The sequence below is a fragment of the Nestor notabilis genome, unplaced genomic scaffold (genome assembly GCF_000696875.1).
Source record: "Nestor notabilis isolate BGI_N333 unplaced genomic scaffold, ASM69687v1 scaffold13223, whole genome shotgun sequence".
In the NCBI taxonomy this organism is placed as follows: domain Eukaryota; kingdom Metazoa; phylum Chordata; class Aves; order Psittaciformes; family Psittacidae; genus Nestor; species Nestor notabilis.
Genome location: NW_009920686.1, coordinates 37044 through 48553, shown reverse-complemented (window position 1 = coordinate 48553; position 11510 = coordinate 37044). Strand labels below are relative to the sequence as shown.

The following is an 11510-nucleotide window of genomic DNA, read 5'->3' as shown; positions in this document are numbered from 1 at the left end:
TCGGAAGAACATCTATGCAGTGTAAATTGAATAAAGTTCAGGGAACTAACAAAATCAGATTAAGGCTATGGGGAAGAATACTGTAGAGCAAGTGATGCTTGGTAACAAAGTAAAATGAAATTATGTATGTGTGTATGTCCTCAGACTTCAAATAATGCACTTATAAGCAACAACTAATGTGTAATGAATTAACAACAGTTGCACAGTATGCAACAAGACCCCTGTTGGCATGAAAGAAACAAGATCCTACACCCAAGGTATGTGAGGACATTGTTGGATAATAACACCTTTTCAGAAGGACCGTAACAGGGACTGGAAGAGAAATTCTGTTGGTTATTGATTCAGTCAATGTTCTGATTTTCAATATAATTAATGCTTTTGCATTTTTTCTTAAGATATTCCTTTGGATTCATTGTTCAAGCACAAATTTAAACCTTTTCTTCAATGAAGCCAAACAACTGCGTTTTTAGTCCAAATAAGATTGACAGGTGACTATCATATTTCATAACACAAAGAAAAGACCAAGAAAAACAACACCAAGAAATTGAAATGCAATTAACAGTTTCAACAGAAAGGGTGGAGAAGGCTGTGTTCTCAAAGAGGTGACCCTGAAAAGGACTGTTGAAGATTACTTCAGCAACACAAAATACTTTCTTCTTTTTTTCTGTAAAAATAAAAAAAAATTGAAGTTGTTATGGGTTCATAGTGTTTGCTGTTGAGTAGGGACTAAGTATTTTAATCATCTGATTTTGAGTGATACTGAATGTGATGTTTCTGTGCTCCAACATCACTCTAATCTCATTTTAGTATGGCCTTGGCATGTAAATCTGTATATCTGAATAACCTGTGAGGTTAGTTGTACGTGGTTTACTTGGTTGCTCTGCCATTGTATTTGCAAAGAGAAAGTGACAGTATTGTTTTAAAAAAGCTTCTTGCCCATAAATAATTTTGAACATTTCCGTTATTCAGACTTTGAGCACGTGTGTCTTGAGGAACACTTAAGCTATTGTAATATCCAGAAGTCATTACAGCTCAGTCAGCTGGACCACGATTTCCAGGCTGTTTGCTTTTCTGCAAGGTGCACACAGCCATTTCTGAAAATACTCCTAGGGATTAAAAAAGAAAGTAATCTTTTAAACACGAAATCTTCCCTCACTTTACACACTTCTCCCTCCCCCATTATACATTGTTAAAATACCTTTGTAACTAGATTATATTTTTATTTCCTGTGGCCCATAAGTCTTTCTTTCCTGAACTGGCTCAGCTTCCAGAAAAGGTGCAGAAATTCCCTTATCCTAGAAAGCCTATAGCATGGAATTTGGAGCACTTTTCTGGGACACAGGGGAGCATGGGGTTTGAAATGCCTCAGGTTAGAGAGCAAATGGAATTCAGGTAATTACTTTTACATAAGATAAGTGGGAATCGTAATGCCAGTATTACTGGTGAGCTTATATGCCAGTAGAAAGGTGGAATTTATTCCAAAGCAACTTGAAATCCATAGGTGAGGTATTTGATGGAGATATCTTCCAGATGCCTCTTAAACGGTTATAATAAAAAAGAATTAGGTATCTTTTATCTCTTCTCTTACTGTTACATGTAAACTAGCTTTAGTTGCTGCTTTTCCAAGTACTGCTTCAGACACTACATTGCAATTCCGTTCCAATGTGCTGGATCTCTCCATGTATTTTATAGGTTATGTAGGCATTTAATCATAATTAATTAAAGACACTAGACCTTGGTCGGTAATTCAGCTCTATAAATCAAGTACTCTGGGACTGACCATCAAAATATTGAAGTTCCTTGTTGGGGAGGGGGAGTGGTGGTGAAGGGGGTGGATGTGGAGGAGGGTGTGAGTTTCTTGTTTCTTTATATACCCAACAGTTAAATTGCTATCAGCTCTTTTATGAACCACCTTCAGTCTACATTTAGAAGTTCCAGTATTTTTGTGCAGTACCAAGCTTTTTAAAATGTGTCATGGGGTTCACAAAAAGCATCCTAGTTATCTGAGGAAAAAAAAAATCAAAGTGATGGCACCACTGAATTAATTTAGGAAAGAGAATGCTCCCCAGTAGTTTGCTCAGGTTTAGATCTGCATTGGAATGTAAGGGTATTTTGTGAAGACTTTGACATAATTGCATGTTTCCTTGTTTATTATACTCACCTTCCTAGATCTGGCTCCAGCCAGTCTGCTTGGAACAATTGCACTCCCTCCTAACCTGGTCAGGTTTGCTGCTCTCTTTTACTGTTTTTACAGTGGCTCTCTTCTGTCTTAATAGTATTAGTGTTAAACATACATTAGGGTCAACCTCACAGTTTTTTATGGTTTGGTGAATTTTACATTCTTGAATGAGAAGTCTAATCTTCATTTAAAAGTCTTCATTTCTTGAATGAAAAGTCTAACAGGCTTTTCTGCTTGATTTTATTTTTATTCTCCAGTCCTTTGCCATGCAAGTGTTTACTGAAAGAAAACAAAAAGTGGCTAGTATGTTTTGAGTCATGAGTTGGGAGTGACAAAGTTAAAAAACTTCCTTGTGAAGAACAGGTACTTGTGTAAAGGGAGAAATACAAAGCTGAAACTGAATATAAATACTGCTCTGTTCTAAAAATCTGCTGTTCAGAATCTTAATCATTTACTTTTTTAATTGGCTTTAAAGATTGAGAGAAAATTGATTCTCATGAGCTGTAGTACAGCCCTTACATTATCTTTCTTCTTGAATTAGGAAAAAATAAAACACACACAGGATAATAATCATGTCACAGGGTTGTGGTGTCACTGGGGCCACATGGTCTATAGCATGAATATACTCAGGTCATGCTGCTTGGTCCCAAGACTAGAGAAAAGCCTTTGATTCTGTTCAGCAGAAAAGGCATTCAGAAGTCTCACTAAAATTATGAACTTTTATATTTGTAGATTTGGGGTGGGAATGAAAAATTGAGAAACTGTCTACATGTAATCCTATATTTAAGCTGTTGAAAGTACAGCTAGAAACCAGTAGAATAGTATCCAGTATCTAGGAATGTTCAATTATGGGGTCTGTTATCAGAACAGAATTTTATATCAAATGCATATTTGTTTCTGAAATAAGCACTAGATAATGATGCTAATTTCTTATATGCTCATTTTTGTTAAAAAGTATTTGGGTTTGAAATGTTGTGGTTTAAAATTTCTCACTTTAGAGATTCATCTTGTCTAGACAAGCCAAATAGTTTCTAGTATCTTTAAAGAGTGCAGCTTGTAGAAGTGAGAAAAGAATCGTGGCTCAAGCAAATATTTTTATGATTAGCTATGAACTTGCTAGCGTTGCTCCTAATGACCTATGGATATTAAAGGATTTTTTTTTCCTCCCATTAAATAGTAGTAAGTAGACACAGCTCTATTTATGCTCTGAGAATTTAGATCTTGATAAGGTGGATTCGGAGCTTTTCTGGTTTGAGTCTGAGAACTCTGCAACATTTCCCATTATATGCTAAGGTGGCTTCTTCTTATTGGTGTTCAAGTCTTGTATTAAGCTTCTAAATGAAGAAAACCTTCAAAACAGTAACAAACGTTTATTAAAAAATGCAGTTTTTTTAAGCGTAGTCACTTATTTACAATGTTGCAGATTTTTGTCCCTGCATATCACTGGAGATCTTGGGGATGGTCTACCTAAAAAAAGTTTGGGAAGACAGGCTTTTGGTAGCTGTGTGGGAGAGTATTATACCATCTTCACATATGATGTCGAGAGTTCAGACCATAGCAAAGTAGAGTAAAAATATTTGGAGTTTTGTATGTTCTGAAGACCTGAAGATTTGGTTTCCATTTCCAGGCTTTGGAGATGGATGTTATTAGGGCAGTTCCTCCCCGGTTCTACTGGTAGTTCACATGCTTCAGCATGAAGAAGCCTTTGATGGCATTATGTTTAACATGGAAAAAAACCACATTGCAAAGTCTAAAAGTGTTCTGGTGATAGGGAAATGTTTTAGGGGATGGTTGGTTGGTATTTTTTGTTTGGTTTAGGTTTTTAGTATTTCTGGATGCAACAAAAACTATGGAAGGCAGGGATTTTATAGATTTGTGTCCTACTGCTAATTCTGACCTACATCTCTTGAGTTTTCTTTCAGGTTGGGCAGGCATAAAGTCTCACCTATATGGATTCTTACATTTGATAACACATACAATTTTAATGCAACTACTTTTTCCCCATTCAGTGCCCTTAACCACATACCTCCTGTGTTAACTGGTCTCTTTTCATACAGCTTTAGATCTGAAAAATCAGTATTGTCCTGTTAAATTTGTTGTTTCCTCAAATCAAGCTGAAAACAATTATGGTGTTTGATAAGATGTTTGCTTGTTTTGTTAATGATTGCTTGTCTTACGAAATGTTGTGAGATTTGGAGGGTGGGGGGGAGGAGTATTTGAAGGTTGAGGTGGTAGCAGTGTTTTTTTGGGTTACGGCGTTGGTTTGGGGTTTTTCTGCTTTGGTTTGGATTTCTTTGAAAATTATAGCTTCAGCTCAGTAAAGTATTAATCCAGTAGTTTATCTCCAGTGGTACACTATCTTTTAAAAACATTGTCATTCAGGTATGAATTTTCAGCATAACGTAGTCTGGATTAACTCCTTTGGGAGCAAGTATTCGCTAAGATGCTGTAAAATGCAGTACTTCTTGTTGATATTGTGGGTGAAACTGCACACAAAACTTAGTGTGAAAAGGCTGGTGTTTGATATAGTAGAGATCCCCCAAAAGTACTTGCAGACCTAGAAAATGCAGTGATTTGAGAAATCTTCAAAGTTTAACTCCTCATTTTAGGAGAAAGCAAGTTTAAAAGCATCAAAAAGAACAAAGAATGATCATTTAATACACCTTAGAACTGCAGAATTGTACTTTTGGGGGGTTTTTTATGTTTATTTTTTTATCCTGCAGCACCTTTTCATGCACATCTGCAGCAAATAGGTTCTTTCCTTTGCTTCCTTGTAGACAGTTGTACCTACATTTTGTTGACCATTTAAGGAATCAGAGTGGGGTAACAATTATTTCTGGACGTAAAAACTGAAAGAGTTTATATGTGCAGAAATAATGTCATCCTAGTGATAGAGCTAAGAGGCGGTAAAACTCAAGATGATTAGTGGTGGGGTGTAAGGTAATGAAGAGGAGGAGGAAAAAAGCCAACCTGTTTTCCTGTATAATAGGTAAGGAAAAGAGAGAACACAAAGGATTTGCAAGAATAATCTAAGTTCAGACAGATACTTCTTTTTAAATTTGGAGATTATCTGTTATAATTAACCTCATTTTTTCCACATGCTGTAAGAAATTTTGTATTTTTCTCTCAAAGCTGCATACGTAACAATTAATTCTGGAAATACATTAATGCTGAAATCATATAATATTAAAATTCCTCAATCATCTCTTAGTGAGGGTTTTAGAATCTAGTAGTAATACAGGGGTACAAGTTGTCTTGCTGTGCTTTTTATTATACCTAGTGCAACAGGAACAGATCAGTGCATATACCTCTCTAATTTCTTGTTCACCTTGGATTGTTTTTAACCAGGAAACATTCAATGTAACAACATTGCGTAACATAAATTTTGCAGGTAAATGAATTACACAGATACTTCTAAAAAAAGCCGATTTAAAGTGGGGAAATGATGTGAAAGCTGCAACTTTGCTTCATAACTGAAAGTGCATGTGTATATTTTTGTAGTCAAATAATCCTGTTAATTATTTCTAATTACTGTTTTCATTATAGTTGAGCACAAGCCATAAATACATTTGTATCTAGGTACAGGCAGCAATACATTCAAAAAGATTTTAGATCTGATTAATTTCAGTTTTTAAAATGATTCTCCTGTCTAGTAGCCTTTCTGGGAGAAAACTGAGGTGGCCTGAAAGCAGCATAAAGTTAGTCTAGTGCTTAAAAGTTTGATGGAATAGGTATACAAATAAGATTCCCAGTGATAGAGTAATACTTGATATCAGCACAGTCAAGTTTTTTGGGGTCTGGCTTATTTCATTTGCTGAAATGATAAGCAAGACTGTACTGAGAGAAGTGCTTGCTGTAGGGATCATATACTTTGGAGGCTGGAAAGATTCACTCTGTAAACAAATAGTGTCCTTAACCTGTACCACCTATGAGCAACTGTTAATGAGTAATTTGGCCATAATGGCAACAAAGTTAAAATTACATCCTTGTAACAGGAAGAAATTTAAACAGAGACTATTACCTCCTTTTATGATGTATGTTTTCACAGAGAATAAATTTTGTTCTCAAATTTGATGTGTTGGTCAGTGATATCCTTTCCTTCTGTCTTCTTTCTGGAAGGTGGTCTTGGAATGCACGTTAAAGAAGGACCTCGTTTACAACAAAGTTACTCCTACTTTTTACCACTGGAAGATTGATGACAAAAAGTTTGGCCTCACATTTCAGAGTCCTGCTGATGCAAGAGCATTTGATAGAGGTATTCGGAGAGCAGTAGAGGATATTTCTCAAGGTACATATTTCAGAGGAAGGGGCTGGGGTGGGAGGGGGGTATCTTGACTGTTTAGTAAATAAGTCAAAGCAATTTGCTTAACATTAATGCTGGCAGTATTTAAGTATGTGAATTGATCTACAGCATATTGAGATTTTAACAGGTTTTTAATAGTACTTCTGGCATTTCTAAAGCGCCGTTGATCCAAATGTCTTAAACTGTTTCACAAACACTTACAAGGTAATTTCCCAAAATATTTCTCCATAATAAAGCATTGCCTCTATTTTTTAGAGATGAAGAATGGTATTACATTGTCTTACTTGGATCTTCCTAGAAGCTTGTAACAGTCTCTATGTTCTCAGAGGATAACCTGTTGAGACCTCTTGAGTTCTCTTTTTATCTGCATGTACTTTCATTTAATAGTTTTATTTGTTTACTAACAGCTGACAGAGTAGTTCTGAGGAGAGGTTTAGATGGGGCAGTAGAAGAATTTAATTAGTAATATGCTAACTGAAAACTAGTGAGCAAACTGAAGAACATCATCAAGCTTCAACTTTGAACTGAAAATTTGATAAATGCGTTCCTGCATGCAGAGAGGCAAGGAGGGAAGAGAACGGGTGTTTATTGAATAGAAAGAACATCTCTTTCAAGCTTGTAAAAAGTTACTCAAAGGGAGAAATTTAAACAAAATACTCTGTTCTATCGACATACTGTAAAGTTAGGTATTTAATGTGTGTTACCATATTAGCAAAGGGAGAAACATACTTCTGAAGGGAAATCCTTTTTGACATACTAGAATGACTTCTGAATTGTGCTGATATCACCCATATCCCTGCAAGAGAAATAATTGGAGAACATTTACAAGTCCTTTTTTTTTTTTTTGCTTAGGGTCTCACAGTTCCAGTTTCTGCTGATTTATAGCAAAAGTCTGTCTCTGATTTTCTGACTTCTGATGACACTTTGAAAATGCTTTTACAAGAAAGGTGTAAACAAGACAGAGGAGTGTGGCTAGGAGTACTCAATATATAAAATACAGAATGTAGAAATGAATGGTACTTATTAAAATCAACTTGAAATACAGTGATCTACTGGTTAAAAAAGCCAGCACATTTATATTACCACAGCCAAATATTGAAGGATTGTGTGGACTACTGGAAGCAGTAAACTGTAAATAAAAAGAAAATAACCTTGTCTATTTTTTTTTTCTGTAGGTTATCCACCCTCCCAAAATGATGTTGAAGTGGCAGAAGACTGCTTTCAAGTGAGCATTTAAATTTTTAAATTAATTGTGCAGTTATTTTTTTAATTAATTGAACAGTTGTTTTCATTAGAATAAGCAAAATGAGTGCCAAAATTCAGTTTAATGGAATAAGTTCCAGAACAGTTATCTAGAAGACTTACAATATTGTGTATTAACAAGTGGTCAATAGGATGATTAACCATCCTGAGTTTTATTTTTAAGTTTACGGTGTCTGCTCTTACAACCTCTGAAGAGGTTAGGTGTCCTCTTCTAATTCTTAGAAAGATGAAATATTATTCTGGGAAAATAAGAATAAAAGGGTCAGGAGTTTTCTTCTTTTACATGCACATCCTATTTGTTTTCCTAGATCTCATGCTACAATGATGGACACTTATTATATAGTTAGCGTTGAAAAGATGCTGAGATAACAGTTAAAAGAATCTAGTCCAAACAAGGCTGGAAGTTCAGCTAATTTTTAAAAACACACTGAAGATAAAGCAGTCATTTACTGAGTTTCACTTTTTTGTTGATCCTTATTTGCACCATTCAATATAGGTCATAATGGCATAAGATGTAAAAACTTCTACTGTGCTTCAGATTTGTAATGCTTACGCAAATACAAGTACTACAACACTCGTGTAGCACTACCTGGTAATATCCAAGAATCCATGTACTTAAAAAGCCGGTATAAACAGTTATTATGGATACATATATACATTAAATAGCTGTAATATAACTGAGTTAAAATGTACTTATGTCTATGTGTGTTTATCATCTCTTCTTTCCTATTTACAGTTTCAGGGAAAGTGTTGGCTTTATTCACACATACATTCAATTTTCAGAGTGCAGATATTTAATATGGAACTGATTTAGAAACAAGTTGACTGAGGCATCTTAGTGATTATTCAGAAAACTGATAGTATTCCTAATTAGTTTCTTGAGGAAAAGAGTTTTGTCATTTAGGAAAGATTAAATTCTTTATCATTGTACATAGATACAGTGCAGAACCTTTGCAACACAAACCCAAGAAAATTAGCAGCCTACTTTGAAGAATGGGTAAGAATCAAATTATGGTAGGAGACTGAGAGTCAAGTATTTAGAAAGGATACTGCAATGCAGTGGCAATGCAGAAGACTCTTCTGATTTCTTTCCATTTTATGGTAGGAGAAATGTATCTGTCTGTGTAAGTGTTGGCTGTGCAACCACCTGTTGTTCTTTATTTGCAGTGCTTTATTTTAAGGCACTTTAAAATTGCTATAAATATTAGATATTTTGGATATAAAATAGGAGTGAGATTTTGACAGAGTGGAGGAAATGTGTGCCAAAGTTAATGCAATTCTTAATCGGCTTTTAACAGACTTGTTTAAACATGCTTTGTTGCAAGGATTAATAATTGAGCAATTTCTACAGGCCTAATAAGATTAGAGGAGACTTTACCTCTTGATTATTCTGCCTAGTTGTTAAATTTCTATATAAGGATGCCAAAATTGAAGCAAATGTCTGTGAGTTGTTATATTTACGAAGTTTCTTGTTGGGAAAGTGGAGAAAAAAATGTATTCATTTAGATGTAAATATAGATATATTTAGATACATAAATAGATTATGTAGGTTTACTTTATATATATATTTAAAATAATATATTTTAAAAAATGCTTTCTGTATGTATAACTTACAGGTACAAATAATCCTGTTTGGTATAAACTGCTGGTAGAATTATCTGTTACATTCCGTTTCTTCACCACACAACACACACTACTTAATTGTAGATTCATGCGGTGGTTAGATAGCAAGAATTACCTGTTTTCTAGAGGCAAAAAAAGCTAGACCATCTCTCCTACTATATCACTGCATACAAGTAAAATAAATGATGCTAGAATTGCCTATCTGCAACAATACCAGAAGGAGGAGTGGGGGGAGAAATGCAGGGAAGGCTGAGCCCATCCTGGCTAAGCTATGCTTCATCTAAATGAGGTGCATGTATCCATAACAAAGCCTTTATTGCAGGGTTATGAATGTCAGTGTAGAAAGGCATTTTAGTTACAGGCTCAGATCTAGTCATCAAGAATATCTTGGAAATACCAAATAGTGTACATTGTCCTCCAAATGATTTATTTCTTCCCCCTTCCAAGATTGATATTGTTGTAAGTGAAACTTGATACCCCAGGGGTTTTTAACTTGAAGGGCTACAAAGACCATTTTGTTTAAAGATAATGTATTATGTATTTGAAGAGTCATGTTGACTTGTCCCCCCTTCTTCCCACTCCACTACAGTTTGAAAGAGCTAAGAATTTTTTTTTTTCCCCTGTTCTGTAAACTATTTTCCCAAATCTCTAATAGTATTTTTGAGTAAGTTTTAGAGTGTATCTATGCAAGGGCATTTTAGAATGTGGATAGAATGTTAAAGAGCAGGTTGACTCTTGGATCTGAGGGCAGTGGGATATTTGTTTTTTCATCAGGACATTCTTCCAGAATTATAATTTGTAACCTCTAAGGAATGAAGTACATCAGATCAAGCAGTGGAGCTCCTCCATTTAATTAAAAATACTAAGTAGCTGTAAGTTGCTTCTAAGATAGCAGAATACAAGAAAGCTAAAAGGTTTATTTCACACTTTTTATAGCATGTTTGTTAATGTACTTATATTTTGGCTATACTCTAGTAACTATTGCGTATTGGTATTCTTTGGTTTCATTTCTTTCTTTGTTAGTATAGTAAGTAAAGTTGCCAAGATGTCATCAACATACATGTGAAAATACTAATAGGTCTTTGTCAGTTACATCATCTGCTGTCAAGGTGTCTTGCCTATGCTGTTCTAGTTATCTTACACAGCTGGGATCCTGTATTTAGTGCATATATGAATATGTGTATGCAAGTATGAATATAGCATGTAGTTTAAAATAAAGTTTTAAAATGTAGTTAAAAATGAAGATTCTTAGGGAAAGCAAAACGTGCTTCATAAATTATTTTACTGGCTGGTTGTATTTGGTGCTATAGAAGGCAAATAAAATGATACAAATGAGACCAAAACACACAGCCTTCTGACCTAGTCTGTAGCACTGCTGTAAAACCTTAATGCTTACTTGTAATAAGTGTTACTGCATTTTGTGGATGTAGGAGGCAGAAATAGAGGCTGTCTGAAACTTGTATGTGCAACTCTTAAATGCAAATCCAAAACCTGAGCTCTTGTGCTTTTTGGACTAGCATTTTGCTCACTCTCTTGTATCTTGGGTCACTAGGTTTACTTTTTTTCTTGTTACATGCTTTAAATAAAATCTCACAGAGAAAGCATTCCTACTGAAGATCAAATTTATAATGTGAAGAAGATACAGCTTCTTTAGATGCTCTTCTGTTTGCAGATAATACTAAAATCTTAGTATTAAAAAAATTCCATCACTTAAGGGTGTTCGGACTTGCTTGTAAAGGTTGCTTAAATTGTTATAATTGCGATTAGTTGTTTAATGAACATAGTATATGCAGATTGTTTAAATCATTAAATAAGCCTTAGTGTTACTAGATTAATTTCAAATAGAAATACACAAATGACCTAATGCAGAGTTATCTGACTTCCTGTAATGTTTGTAAATGGATCCTGGGAATGTATATATACTTATATGGAAATACACACTGGGAATTTGTTTTTTTAGGAGGTTTGAATTTTTTGATGTAAAACCAGGCGTTTTGAATGCAGCAGACAAGCAGCTTGTTTAAGTCAGTTTGCTTGTTTGTTCAAGAATTGGCTCAGATTCTTCTCCTCTACCAAATATAAACTTCTTGCTCTAAACCCCATCTAGCTTAACTTGGGGGGGGGGGGGGGGGGAGCATGTAT

The 11510-nt window shown here is 34.8% G+C and overlaps 1 protein-coding gene across 2 annotated transcripts in view; it reads left to right on the top strand.

The window, feature by feature from the left end:
- The window catches only part of SPRED1 (sprouty-related, EVH1 domain containing 1), a 24627-nt gene that overhangs the window by 1833 nt on the left and 11284 nt on the right, over positions 1–11510 (top strand). For both annotated transcript variants that reach the window (XM_010010803.1, XM_010010804.1), the window contains 2 exons: positions 6299–6467; positions 7658–7707. In XM_010010803.1, coding sequence (XP_010009105.1) covers positions 6299–6467; positions 7658–7707 — 219 coding nt within the window. The remainder of the gene's footprint in view (positions 1–6298; positions 6468–7657; positions 7708–11510) is intronic.